The sequence below is a fragment of the Olea europaea genome, chromosome 6 (assembly GCF_002742605.1).
Source record: "Olea europaea var. sylvestris chromosome 6, O_europaea_v1, whole genome shotgun sequence".
Classification (NCBI taxonomy): domain Eukaryota; kingdom Viridiplantae; phylum Streptophyta; class Magnoliopsida; order Lamiales; family Oleaceae; genus Olea; species Olea europaea.
The window spans coordinates 3756258-3771640 of NC_036242.1; the positions used below are offsets into that span (position 1 = coordinate 3756258).

At 36.1% G+C, this 15383-nt stretch overlaps 1 protein-coding gene across 1 annotated transcript; it reads left to right on the forward strand.

Annotated features, from left to right (window-relative positions):
- Nucleotides 1-278: 278 nt before the first annotated feature.
- LOC111395536 (flowering time control protein FPA) lies at nucleotides 279-15334 on the forward strand. Its single transcript, XM_023021558.1, has 4 exons — nucleotides 279-479; nucleotides 958-1269; nucleotides 11982-13216; nucleotides 13827-15334. Exons 1-4 carry the CDS (start codon nucleotides 477-479, stop codon nucleotides 15004-15006), a joined length of 2730 nt encoding a protein of 909 aa, XP_022877326.1. The 5' UTR covers nucleotides 279-476; the 3' UTR covers nucleotides 15007-15334.
- Nucleotides 15335-15383: the final 49 nt, after the last annotated feature.

Genomic DNA, 15383 nt, shown 5'->3' on the forward strand with positions numbered 1-15383 from the left:
AATGTTAGATAATAAATATGTTTGGCCAACTTAGATTATAATTAAGCCTTTCCAAACATGCACTAAGGATCAATATACATAGCACTAAAATAGAGATTTTAAGGATCAACATGCTTCATTTCAAAGCTTGGGGGCGAATCAACTTACTTTGTTTTAAAGGAGGGGACGGATTGTGAAATTTTGGAATAGCAGGCTGCCGCAAGGGTAGGACCCACCCCATCTTTGGACATGTCGTCTGGTCACACAATTGCCGCTGATTCATACACGCTTGCACCCAAACCCGAACCCGAACCCAAACCCTAATCCCCAATCGCTCTGTCCACAAACCCAAATTGGCATTTTAATTCCCTCTGTTTCAGAATAATTATATGCATTGGCAAGATATCATTTCGTAGATATAGGTGGAGCAGAAGCTTTTGTCCAGAGTTCAAAGACCTTTCTTTATCTTCTACAAGTGAATTTATACTTGAGATTAAATGGTCAGTTCTTTTTATGTTCTTCTTTGGCATTTTTGTGGTTAACTTCTCTGTACTGCAATTTATCTCTTATGAAGTGTATGAATTCGATGAAATTGACGTTATATGTGATTATTTAACAGGGCAACCAACAATACTTTGTTTTTTGTTTTTTAAGTTTTCTGTTTGTTGATTTTCTTTTGGGTACAGGTAAAGACTAGTCTTAGCTGTTTAATGTTAGTTTCATTATTATCGAGGTCTGAAAATCATGAAATTGTTTTGTACTTTTATTATAATTCTCCAATTCACGAAAATGTATTTCTTCAAATTCCTTATGCCTTTTTCTTTTTAATTTTATGTTTACTGAAGTAAAGTGTTACTTCCATTCTGGTATCTTTACCTTTTGTGCTATGTAGCTAACAGGACAATCTACAGAGGTTGTTTATGTAAGATTGCTAATATGTTCATTTAATGTTCATGATTTTGTGTGTTCCTTTTACAGAGTGGTAGAGAAGCAAGAGGCAGGTCTCGTAGGGATTATCCTGCGAAATCTGAAGAGAAATCCCAGCATGGTCGGGGAAACAATCCCCCATCGAGACACCTTTGGGTTGGAAATCTTTCGCACAACTTAACAGAGAATGATTTGGCCCATCAATTTCTCAAGTTTGGGGATCTTGAGAGTCTTGCATTTCAACTGGGTCGCAGTTATGCTTTCATTAACTATAGAAATGATAAAGATGCTTTTCTTGCAGTAAGAGAGCTCCAAGGTTTTGTTCTTGCAGGCAATCCACTTAAGATTGAGTTTGCGAAGGCGGTTAGTTTTGTTGATCTTTGTCTACTTGCCTTTTGGTACCATTTTGATGCCACTTCCTACATATGTACATTTTTTATCGGTTCTATGGAATCTATGGCAATTCAAGACAGCTTGGTGATACAGAATATTAGAAGCATACACAAAGAAGCAACATCATGCCTTGTTCAGTCTAACTCATCCATCACTTATTTAAGAAAATATGAAAAATCAGTCAAATTCATCAGTCTTCCACTCCAAAGCAAAAAACAAAAAAGACAAAGCAAGATGCTATGTAATATTTAACTCTTCATCCAATGAACATAAGCCCTGAAAGGGATGTGAAGCCATTCTCAATGTCTTCCACTGACCCATTGAATCCAGGCGACGAGGGGAATTCATTGATTGAATCCATTTTTGATGATGTGCCGCTAACAAGGCCGACCTATTCTCCCAATGCAATCTGGTTTTGTATGGGCATGGAATTCGATCCTATCTCAATAATCCAATTTTTCGACTGCATAATATACTCTCCACTCAATAAGCATTAGCATTAGCATTAGGCCTCACTTCTGTTTTGAATGAAATGATTAGATCTGCAAAGATTTCTTAATGCTATACCACTGAATTGTATGGAAGGTCCTAAAAGGCACACATTGATTTTACATTTATGGTACTCTGTTACTTCTCCACTGTGGGAAACTAAAAGCTTGGTGTCATATGAATAATTTTGAAAGGTTGCAAAAGTCACGTCTCATTTTTACCATCTATGAATCAGGCTCTGATATGGCTGCAATCTTGACAAATGAGAGCTCGATACCTGTAAAAATTAAACACTTCCTGAAAGTCACACCTTGGTTCTACCAGTATGAAACAAGCTTTTTATTTCCATCGAAATTTCGATGAATGAAATGCAAATGAATTGAACACAATGAATAGTGTCTTCAGCAGCACTATTGCTGAAAGAGGATTGATATGTTTGTCACTAATAAAGGTGGACCACTCATTTAACAGAAAATGTCATTTCACCAGTCATACACAATTTTGAACTTGTATAGAAAAATTCTCATATCTACATGGATGTAGATATACATTCATGATGGTAGTAAGCATGAGTTTTGCAAGATTGTTGCTAAAGATTCTGTTACAAGGTAGTTAGAATGGGTTAGAAAAAATCTGAAGTTTCAGCCACTGTAGGAAAGCTTTAAGGAAAGCTAGAATGAGTACCGTAATATACATTTTTATCCCAGTATTCCTTTATTCAGTAACGTCTATTGCTACTGCGAAATGGATAAGGGCATTAGACTACACGTGGGTGTTTATTTAAATTCTTTGAAACATTGCTTGGCAGTTATGGTTACAAATGTCATCTTGATCTTCATATGCTCTAACTGCATGATGACCTTAATGTTTATGATCACGTGCTAGGGAGATAATATATTAAATTGAAGTTGTTGAGGCATGCAAGTTTGATTGCTATATAATGAAAGCATTTTAGCTGTGCTCCCGTTCTTTCCTCCATTCATGATCTTTCCTCTGTTCTCATCTTCCTTTTTGGTAGTATGCTCAATAATGTTGATCGTAGTTAGCCTAGACCTGAACTTTGTTGAGAGGATGTTGCTTGTTTGTAAGATTGGTTAGAATTCTTACGATAAAGTAAACCCCACAGATGAAGTAAATTACTTTAGAAACTATGCAGTGGCTTTTGCTTCACTTAGGAGAAGAGGGTTAATATTTCGAAAGAAACAACTGGCTTCAATAAAACTGACTTGACATGGAATTTTGATTCTTAATGCATTGTCATGTAGGTGTACTTTCCATAATTCTTGGGGACTTTTAAGGAGCTCCTACAAATTTGGGCTACGCAAACAGTAGTATGTCACAAAAAGTACTCCTATAGGTTATATTGCAAGACGGCCTCCATCAGGATTTCCAAATCATTTATAAGGTGGTTGAAGCATAATCTTTTTTGATAGGCATTGAAGCATAATACTTGAACAAACACCTTCATCAATCACTAGTCACAATGTTTTCTTTCATCTGAACTTGAGAAATGTGGCTGATGGTCTTAAGGAGGTAACAAAAAAATGACCATCTGCTTTTTTACCACTTCCATCAGGGTAATTATGACTATCCTTTTGCATCTTAATGGGAGTGCTAATTTTGCAATCAGCAATTCAATTGCTAAAGCCTATTCAAATTCCTACATTGGGTGATGTTTATTCTCTTATATCAAGTATAAGACATGTTTCAAATTCAAGAGAATGTCAATATATGACTGTCAACTTCAACTGCATTGCTAATATATCCATTCAATCCTTTATATTGCTCCTTTGATAAATAATCCAAGCTCTTCAAGCCATATCCAGATCCATGCATAGCAACTTTGTCACTATCAATTGCCAAGCATAATATCCAGTTTTCAACCTCAATAACTAGAAAAGTGGGGACTGTATCTGTGACTAAAATACTTGTGCATGTATCCAATTTGCAATACTTTATACGTAATTATTGATGCACTCAAGCAATTCCAATGTACAATCATACACTTTGCAAGGAATACCAGGCAAGAAGGTGTTGACAATATTTTATCATCTTATCTTTCATTTGAGGATAGTCCAGTTCAAGGGGACAATGGCTTTGATACTTGATGCTGTTAAACATTCAAATATCAAGATAAAATATAGTTAAGACTTGCTCTAAACTGAAGCTTTGGATGTTGCTAACATCAAATGGAACAACAACACTTTGTCCCCACATGAATGGTCCTAATATGTTTTCCATGACTAGTACTCCAGATTGTCTTAGCTTGAGCCAAAGCACTGTTTGTCAGTGAGTTAACTTGAAGGGGAACTATCTGATACAACATCTCCAAATTCATTTACTATGACACTGAAAACAATTGAAACCGCAAAACACATTCTTGTTTTAAATTTCAACAAGACTACATTTCTATCAGCTCATTTGGTTGATTCTTGGTTCAGGCACAAATATTCTAGGAATGCAAAACCTTTTTACAGGCACTAGAGGGCTGAATAGCATTACCCATTTAGATGTACAATCATTTAAGGACACTTAGTAGACAATTAGGTTGGTGCTTAGCATTAGTGGGTCTGAATAACGTTACTCATTTCTCCTAGACAGACAATATGAGGGTCAAAGTGATTTTATGACTAGAATTTTGGAATGTGATATGAAATTTTTTAGTTGCTATGTGGAAATGTATTATTTCCATAAGCACCAGCACTTTAATAATGGATGTAACCATGTAGTTGCGTTGATGTATTGTTTTTCCTTTTCTTTTTCTCTGCAACTTCTTCTTGCACTCCTTTTGACCTGGAGATGTTAATCTCGTGGACAATGAATCTTACATGCAATTTCCAACTAAGCAGGGCATCATAACATGTTTAGTTTTAGATATGAAGCTATTTAATATGTCATGTAAAGTTGCTGATGTGATTTCATTTGAGTGATTGGTTAAACTGAACCGCTAGTGCAAATGCATAATTATATAATTCGGAGTTGTCTCTATTGCTAGGAGATAAAATTCTGCAATTTCATGAACAGAATATGTGTCACAATGGAAAAATATCACATTGTACTAATCTCTGGATGGTATTAAGGTATGGAGAGATTGGGCATCAGATCTACATCCATCACAGAATAAAGCTCAAACTAATAGTCCCCAAGTCTTGTTCTTTCCGTTCCTATAATCGTACATATATGGCCATTGCAGCCAATTCACTCACAAAACCTTGGCGGCGTGCAGACATGAAATTTGACATTATAAACTAGCAGGTGAGAATTCAAAGATCTCTACATTAATGACACCACATCAACAAAACAAATCTAGCAGGGTAACCAAAAGAGAAAAAAAAATGATGAGTAAGATTCTCTCTGTCCCTATAATTGTTCATATAATAGCTATTGCTGTCATTCACTCACAAAACCTTGGCAGCATGTAGACATGAAATCTGGCATTGTAAGGGTGAGAATTCAAGAATCTCTACATTTTAGACACCACATCAGCACAACAAATCTGGCAGTGTACAAAAAATATGTGTATTATATTCTAGAGAGACATCAAATTCAAGTGGAAATGTTACGAAATTTGTTGGATTTGTTAATCAACTTAATTCTATTTATGGTGATCCATCAAGATCAACTCAACTCAGCAAGATCTTACACCTGTGATCATTAAACAATCTGCATTAATTTCTTGCTCAGTTAAGCTGTCTTAATGCTTAACTGTGTTGTTTAAGCTACCTAGTTGATTTTAGATAATTTAGGAGACTGACAATTCTCTTTATGTATAACTTCTAAACAAGCCTGCCACTTGGCAAAGTGTAGTAGCTATCTCTTTGATGAGGTCTTCATTGTTTAATTTTTTTGGCGCCAGTCACCTTCAAAATGCCTGCAATTCTTCCACATCTAGTTAGCGTTTCTTCCACATCTAGTTAGCGTTCTCATTCACAATTTTGCTTCTCAATATGCCAGTTCAGTATTGTGATAAAATGAAGTTGGTGTGGTAGATATTGCTTATTCTCCTTGTTAGACATGGAGACTGCAAGTATTGGCAAAAACTGCAGCTTCTATATGTTCGAGAGGCTTTTGCCTACACATTTTGATGGAAGATCATAAGGCTCTATCCTTTCAATGTTTGAAAAGGCTCAACCAATCAGGTACTGAGGCATTTTACTTGTGAGGAGAGATGTATGTCTCGAGGCGTTTTGAGGTTCACCATGAGGGGTATGGCACAAGAATCTAGAAAAATCAATAAAATAATCCACAAGAATATAGAAGTATAAAGTTATGATTATAATAAACTATAAACCATCTTAGGAATCCTTATTAATAAAAATTAACAATATTAAGTTTTACTTATACACATAAAAATGAAAAATAAATTAGTGAATAATAATTTCTCAAGATACTAATCAAAGTTGTAATGTACTGCTAAAAGGAAAAGCGACTTAGAATTCTCCATAGTGTAATGAACAAAATCTCTGAAATATTTAGTTCTCTTATTGTTCTCGTCAACATTATCGATTTTTTTGACCCTTTGTCATCATACTACCCTTGCATGGTGCCTTTTTCTATGAAAAATGAAAATACAACAACCTGTAAAACACCTCAAGGCATAAGTTTTGATGCGTTCAATGCCGGCATAAGGCAGAACTCAAAGGCATAAATTTTACTTTCTTAAATATTTCTTTATCAATTTCTTTAATCTGAAGTATACAATCTAGTCTATTCTTGACTGTTGTAGACACTATTCTACTAGAATTTGGTTTTGGGATATGTTTGTGTTTTAGAATTTACATTCTAAGATCTTGTTTGTGGAAGTGCTTAAAAAATGTCTGATTGGCTTTGCCTCTCCTTTATATGATGTTTTTAAACTGTGCATAACTTTTTTGTTATTTCTACATTAAGTTGTCATCCTTGAACTTGAATAATGATTTTGTTTGTGGCACCTTTGACCATTATAAAGATCATGCAAAATTCCTTGTGCTGAGATTTTGAATAGTACTTGTTACATTTTCAAAATTCAAGAATGTTACTAAACATGTATAGTGATTACCTTAATTTAGATGTCGATATACATCTACAAATCTAGTTCATCAAGTCTTCAAATTTTCTTACATAGCAAGTGTATGGTAAGATATGATTGAACTTACAGGAAATAAAATTAGGTATGATTCTCATTTCACATTGAGGTTGGACCAATGGTAGTCCGAGCTGGAGTTAGCTTGTTCTTTATAACCAGCTACAGTTACAAGAACAACCTGGGATTTGTTCCCAGTAACCTTGAGCTTGGCAACAACAACTAACATAAGCCTTATGCCCATTACCTTATGGGAAATAAAATTAGGGATGATTGTCATTTCACATTGAGGTTGGACCAATGGTAGTCCGAGCTGGAGTTAGCTTGTTCTTTATAACAAGCTACAGTTACAAGAACAACCTGGGATTTGTTCCCAGTAACCTTGGGCTTGGCAACAACAACTAACATATGCCTTATGCCCATTAAATTTGGGGTTGGCTATGTGAATCATTTTTTTGCCATTCTGCTCTCTTCATTGCTAAATCTGCAGGACAGGATCCTTAGAAACTACGACAGACCAATTTAATTTTGTTGTACTCCTTCCTCTTCAAACTTCCTCTACTGGAATCACGTCAACGTGAAACATGACCCAACTACCTAACTAACCTTGGGCTTGGTGATGTAGAATGCAATGAACAAGAATGAGATTTGAGAAGACAAGGGAGAGATTCAAGAGAAAATATAGAGGAGTAAATATGAGTTTATTCAATAATAAAGTAACTATTAGAATGAATTAACCCTCTTTGTATAGTGTTCCAAGTAACCTAATTTAAGTAGGAAAACAACTTATATAAAATAGTAGATAACCTATAAAATAAAGCCAACTAGAGAACTATAATAAACTAATCTATATCTAAATATCTTTATTCTGAATCTACTAAGGATATCTACTATTCTTATATTCATTCCCCATAGTTCATTTGCCTATCGAGGCACATTCAAGCTCTGTAGATCAGTCTACCATTCTAGTGTATCGTTATCCTCCTAATGTGGATTTCGTTGCAATTTTCGCGGATGAGTTGCACAAATTGTTGCGATTTTGAGTTCATTGTCGATATTTGATTTGATTGAAAGAGCTTGGTCAGATTATGTTTTAGATGATTTTTTCACATTTGGTAGTCCTTGTATGGTCTGTATCATTTTCGATTATCGACCGTCTTGGATAAGAAGTTGCAATCTACCTTGTCATATTCGAGTTTTCTTAACTGGGAAGAAACAATGGGGAATTAGTATAAGAATAATATATATCCTTATTAGATTAGGAATGAAGATGGTTTGATTAACTTATTTTAGTTTATTATAGTTTTCTAGTTTAACTAGAATTATATTTTTATTTTATTAGTTTTTTAGTACTTTATATTATTTCTTTAGTTGTTTTCCTACTTAAATTAGTTTACTTGAAACCATGTATAAAGAAGGTTTGTTTATTCTAATAGTTAGACTTGGTTATTGAATACTCATATTTTCTTCCTCTATATTCTCTCATGATTTTCTTCTCTTCTCAAGTCTCATTCTTGATCATTGCATTCTACGTCACTTGGCTTACACAATTAATCTAATATTGCCCTTGTTACTAAGATGTTCAATGCTAGAGAATGTTTTTCCCTCAAACGAGTTCGTATTCAATTTCTTCAACATTTTGCAGTTACTTATGTGCTTAAAATGTCTGGTTTATATAATATTGACACTTACACAATTTTATTATTATTATTATTATTATTTTTTGGTTAAGAAACTTGTAATGTTTTTTGAAAAAATACAATTACAGAAAAGGATGAGATAGCTTGAATACAAGAAATGAATACCGAAATCTATACAATATTATAGTTCCCTAAAAAATGTCTAATGGACATCTTTAAACTCTTTATCAATTGGTATTCTCTTCCTTTAAACTCTTTATCAATAGGCATCCAAAGAGAGTATAATCTTATTCCATTGTCAAAGACCAATGTCACCCCTCATAATTTCTTGCATTTTGCTGGCATTGTGAGACTTCCCATAGCTACTTTTTGGGTTGTTAGAGGCAACAGGGTATAAATGTAAAGTTACTTACTTGTATTCTATCTAGTGCTGGTCTTTGACAAATGTTGAGAGGTGATTCCCAACAATTAAATTCTGAGTTTCTGAACTAAAAACATCGAAGATAATTGGCAATTTTTTCTGAGTGGAAATTTATTCTAGTGTTCATCCAGTTCATCAGTTCAGTATCTGTTACAGTTCAAGAATGAAAGATTCAAATTATTTCTTGAGTTAGCTTTAGTCCTTGACAATAGATTATCTTGACTATGTATGTTCATTTAGATTTAAATATCCAAAAGAACCACTGTGGGGGTAAAGTGCCTAGACTGACATTCTTGAGTTGACGTTAGATGCCCATTTCATCATATGATATAAAATCCTACGACTATCCTGAGATAACGAACCTTTAGAGAAATAAAGAGAGAGTTTGAGTTGAAGAGAAGGAAACCAATGAGTCACGAGTGCTTGTTTGCCAAGAGTTTTAGAAAGTCAAAAGCTGCTTTTGAGTCTAAGAAAATGCTTATGGGCCTGTTTGGATAATTCTTGGAATTGCTTTATCTAATTAGAAGAACTTTTAGAGGAACTAACCAATGTGGCTTCCTCATGAATCTCTTCTACAAAAACAGATGCTATCTCAAATAGCTCCTTACTACCATTCTATTTGGGTTGTTATTATTTTATGTCCTTGTTTTTATTGCAAATGTAATTGAGAACCAAGTGGTCTTTTGCGGCCTTTCACTTGGCATTGTTTCCATTTTTGGGGGATCCAAAGTAATCCACAGTTCTCGAATATCATATTGGGCATATTTAAATATTATTATTCTTGTGCATTAAATGAGCACTCTTGCTTTTGGATCTAACAACTAAGGAACAACTAAATGTGACGGTGAATATCACTGAATTTGCTTGTTCACATTTTGGGAACTGAAATAAGAAATTTTCTGCACTTGTTGGGAGCTGAAATAAAAGATTTCTTGCTTGAGAGTGATTTGAAACTGAGGGGGATTATGGGGGCAAGTTTGGAGAGAGATAATTTGGATTCTTTTGATTATCGAAAAGGACTTGATTTTAAGCTTCGCTTAGGCATTTACAGATAAGGAATTTAAGGGCCTTCCCCTTTCTGAATAAAGACCCAGTTGGAAGGATCATTTGATGTAGGTTGTATGTCCTCCCCTTCTGTTTTCCTTGCTAGAGGATTCCTTATCCTCCGCTTTTCAATGATGACAAGTTTCTTTAAATGAAATTCCTCATATGAAAAAGGAATTTGATTGCTTATTCAACCAATAGAGTACACATGACAAGGTATTAGGTTGAACTTATACTCTTTTCTCATTATATCAGCAGGGTCTTACATGACAGAGAAACTAGAATTTCTGTTCCTTTCATGTCTCGCGATTGTTGAAAGACGTTCTGGTATTGCTTCTGCTATTTATTGTCTTTAATTTCATTGTGGAGGGAAAGGAAGGGGAGATGGTTTGAAAATTGAAGCTCCCCTTGATGGATTGAGGACATTTACTTTGTGGTGTGAAGAAGAGAACATTGAAGGAATATACTTTATGGATTGGAGGCTCTTTCCTTGCACCTCTTAGCCTCTTTCAATAGTTTGTATATCTTCTGGACATGAATGCACTCTCTTGTATTGATTGTATAAGCCCTTTGCCCTTCTGTTAGCCTCTTTCGGTTGTTTGTATATCTTCTGGACGTGAATGCAGTCCCCTGACACAAACAAAATTTCTTAAAGCTCCTATTTAAAAAAAAAATAATAATAATAATAATAATAAATAAAAATTAATACCAAGGTGGTTGAATTCCTTGCATTTTGCTGCAATTGTTTACGTTCATGTTTGGAAGAAACTTTCAGTGCTCTGAGCTACACCTCTTCACTTATACATTCTCCTTCTAGTCGCAAGTCATGTTCTCTTTCCTATTTATGGTGCCAAATAATTTGGAGGGCTGAAATTAAGGTTAGTTTTTTGATTGGCTATAGTCAAACAAATTACTTCAGACGATTATATATAACCCTTAAGAATAGCTCATCTCTCTTTGATGACAATGCTCTGTACATAGCAGACATAAGATGTTGACATGTTCAAACTTCAAAACCGTTTTGACAATTAATATGAACTTCGTTTTCTAGCCTAATCAGTTTACTTTTTGAATTGCATCAGAGTGGAAGTATGTGAATCCTTGTCTTTTGGTCCTCGAGAAGATTTTCTTCTTGATTTCTGAGTTCCACAGGATTGTGATTTACCACCATCATGACATGTATTATCAGAGTGCAGCATCATCCTTTAAATGTTAGTTTTTGAATGTTTCAAATGCAGTCTGAGTTTCCACTCATCTTCCTGCAACCTTCAGAATTTAGAAGTTTCAAATACCCATAAACTAATGCCATACCTCTGAAGGATTGGCGCAGCCCAGCACAGATATGGTTTTGTTTGAAGTGGAAGCACTAGGCTAATTCCTATCATTTTAATTTTCTGGTCTTAAGATTTTTTTTCAGAGCCGTAACATTGTTTGTGAAGGTTTTCATACATGTGAATTTGTATTTCAACAATTACTTTTAGTAGGATACATCAGAGCCAGAAGCTTACTGAATCCTATAGATTTTGAGATTTTTTTGACTTCTATGCTGTATATACTGCATTCTTTAGACTTCTATGCTAAACTTTTTTATATTTAATTATAATTAATTTTGGATCCTTAAAGTCTGATGTTGGTGAATTTTGGGGAAACATATAGAGATTGAATGGATTCTAACCTGTCTTAATTCTAAATCGAGAATGAGAAGGATTATCAAGGAATAAAATAGTGGCAGGAGAGAGAGTTGGACTGCTGAAGAGCTGCACTTCATCAAACATAGTACAAATTGTGTGGATAGATTTATATAAGAATATATTCATTTATTTATTTATTGTGCGTGTGTCTGCGTGCGCGCGTGTGTTTATGGTCGATATATTGAGGTGCTGCAGCTTTCATTTAGCCTGCTGTGATTGTACACAAGATGGAGTCATCAGAATATTCTGGGAACAGAAAACCTTAAACTATTCTTTTTTTCAAGTCATCACACTGTAAAATCATAGACATTCTAAGTTTGGTTCCATATGTACAGGAAAAATCAACATTGCCCCCACGCGAGGCAGACTATTCTCAACGACGGGATGAATCACGTCCCTCTGCAAGAGGGTCTACATTTACACATAGGGAGTCAAGAGCATATCACTCTCCTGAGCCACCATATCTGGACAAAACCAAGACAAATAATAAGGATGCAGACCCCAGTGAAGTCTTATGGATTGGGTTTCCTGCTCAATTGGAAGTGGATGAATTCATTTTGAGGAAGGCATTTTCACCATTTGGAGAGATAGAGAAGATAACTGCATTTCCTGGGCGTACTTATGCCTTTGTTCGTTTTAGAAATATTAGTGCAGCATGCAGGGCTAAAAACACTCTTCAGGGGAAGTTATTTGGAAATCCTCGTGTACATATATGTTTTGCCAAGAGCGATTCTGGAACATCAAACAGAGAGAAGAATTCAATAGATGCTCCATTATCTCCACATTTTGAGTCATATGGACGCCAGCGATCGCCTGAATACTTCCGGTCTGGTAGGAGCTTTGGTGATGTGACTGGAGAACCCAGAATTAGATCTAATTTTATCCCAAATATGGAGCCTGGCGATTATGGTGCCATGGTTTTTGGTAGAAAGGCTAATATATGGGCCAGTGAAGATGTTGCCAATGAGCAGAGGAGATATCCAGAACGAAGGTCTGAGCTGGGATTACGCGGAAATATCTATGAGCATCGCAATAGTCCTTCAAGAGACAGAGATACTCATTTTCATGAATACTCCCCTCAGAAGTTTCCTCGACAAGGTCCATTTTATGATGATCCATGGGATTTGCCTGAAGATTCCTCGTACTTGCAGGGTGCAAAGAAACTTAAGACCACAGCATTTCCTGCTGAAAATGAGCTTCCAGAATATCCTTTCTCAGAATCGGAAAAAGTAAAACATGTTGTCTCTAAGACATATCCTGATTTTCCTCAAGCTGAGGTCCTTGATAAGAAATACGATTCCAGGCCTATCAATTATAGACAGATCCCCGACCGTGCAATGAGCTCAACCCAAAATTATGGGGAGAGGAGTGATCACTGGAATGCATCATATGATAATTTCCAGGTCAACTCAGTTCCATTGCCTCAACTTGACCGCAAAAGATTGACCCCTGAAATACATGAATTGGCCCGGAATGAAGAATGGAAGTGGGAGGGAACAATAGCCAAGGGAGGGACCCCTGTTTGTCGTGCTCGGTGCTTTCGTGTGGGAAAACCATTGGACATGCCCCTGTAAGTACCGTCCCCATAATCCTCGAGGAAATAGGTTTGCATATCTTAATGTTTTTTATGTTAGCCTGCTTTATTGGTCTTCAAAACTGCTTGAGTTCTGTCATCTTCACGACTGGTCTGTCCCATGAACTGAAGCATCTTTCCTCTATTAAAACATTGAATAATGCTACTAGCACCAGTGGTGATATAACACTAGTTTAGATGACGCTAAGTGATAGACTCAATGAAAGATAGAATTAAGTGATTCATTTAATTACACTTCTTGTTTAATGTTACATTAGTACCGCCTAGACCGCTGTTTTAACACTAGTGTTGTTAAATAGCATTACTCCAAAACATTTTAATTAGTGAAAACCTCCAAGCATATAAGGATTACTTGAATAGATTTAAGAGTATTTTAAAAAATAAAATGTTTCGTATACCTCTCTTTTATGCTTTCTTTTTGAATAATTTATTAAAAACTAAATTGAAAATAAAATGAAAATAGGTAAGAAGCAGGAATACCGAAGTTGTGTTAGCAATGTTACGCGAGATCTATATGTATGTTGATTAGACATCATTGAGTGGACTTATTCTATCAAATTACTCAATAAAAGTTATAATGCTGCAGGCCGGAATATTTAGATTGCACAGCAAGGACTAGTTTAGACATGCTTGCTAAGCATTACTACCAGGCAGCTAGTGCTTGGGTTGTCTTCTTTGTTCCGGCAACTGATCCGGACATGGCATTTTATAACGAGTTCAGGAATTATCTGGGTGAGAAACAGCGAGCAGCTGTTGCTAAATTGGATGAAAGGACAACCTTGTTTCTTGTACCTCCCTCAGAATTCTCAGAGAAAGTACTGAAAGTACCAGGGAAACTGAGCATTTCTGGTGTTATTTTAAGGTTAGAGCCTCAAAGTTCCAGCTATGGGTCCCCTCCCCAACATCAGAACAAAGAAACTACTTTTACATCTTTCCAAGGTAATTCCCCCTACCAGAAGCCTATCTCACCTTCAGACCGCTACTTGCCCAATCATTCTTTTAAGAATTTCGAGAGACCTGTAATAAGTGCTCCACCTATTTCGGGAGCTTTGTCTTCAGGTGGTCTAGCTGCACCATTTTCGGGATCCGGTCATTCTACTAGTAATTTGCATGAGCCCTTTAATACACAACAACATGATCATCTGCTCCATCAGCAAAAGCTTGCATCTGGAACGAACTGGCCTCTCCGTGATTTGCAGAACCTGAATTCCAACGCACCGAATATTTCATCACAGGCATCCATGGGGTATTCTGCATTACCTAGGTCTGTGCAGGAGACATCTCAAAACAATTACACATCCGAAATGTCGGGTACTTCTTCAAGTGGGAATGGAAAGTTGCCCCTTCAGGAAAGACCTCCCCTCCCTTCACCATTGCCTTCTGCAGGATTTCGACCGGAACAACTAGCTCAGCTAGCTTCAACCCTTCTTGGTCAACAGGGGCAATTGAGTAGTGGGTTGACTGGCGAAGGTTACAGACAAGCAGAGAACATGAATCAGTCCGGATATTCATCCATACCCTCACAGAATTATGGTTTACCAAATGACCAGGTGTCTTCAGAGTTCTCGTCAGCACAATTTGGTCAAGTGCAACAGTTCCAGCAGCAACAGCAGACTCCAAATTCGGTCGCTGCACCTCAAATGAATCAACAGCTTCAAAATGCTGGCCAAGAGGATGCAGAAGCTGACCCCCAGAAGCGATTGCAGGCTACACTGCAGTTGGCAGCAGCTCTTCTTCAGCAAATTCAGCAGGGGAAAGGGAACTGACTTAAATTGATTGAGGAAACAGTCATTGGCATACTTATTAACAGCTTGGGAATCCACATTCTGGTCGCCTTTGGCTTTTCCTTTTCTATGTTTTCTGATTAAGATTGCAAGGAGAGTGAAAAACGTATGAAGCCAGTCTTAGTAGCTACTTTTAGCAACTTCGAACTATTTCTAGTCCCGTTCTGTTTAATTATACTTCGTGGTTGTATTTCTTTTCTTGATCTGGCAAACTTCACTGCGAATTTGTTTATTTTGCTCTTTGCTATGGCTGATGAACATTTCTCCAACAGTAATATTGGCATTTTCAAGCGGTAACTTTATTAGCTTATTGGTTTTTTATGTCAAGGTTTTTGTTCATGAAAGATTCAACTGATTGC

Bases quoted from the DNA above. Each gene is read 5' to 3' on its own strand.
- LOC111395536 (XM_023021558.1), top strand. The intron at 1,270-11,981 runs GTTAGTTTTGTT...CCATATGTACAG, and splicing joins AGATTGAGTTTGCGAAGGCG to GAAAAATCAACATTGCCCCC. The intron at 13,217-13,826 runs GTAAGTACCGTC...ATAATGCTGCAG, and splicing joins AAACCATTGGACATGCCCCT to GCCGGAATATTTAGATTGCA.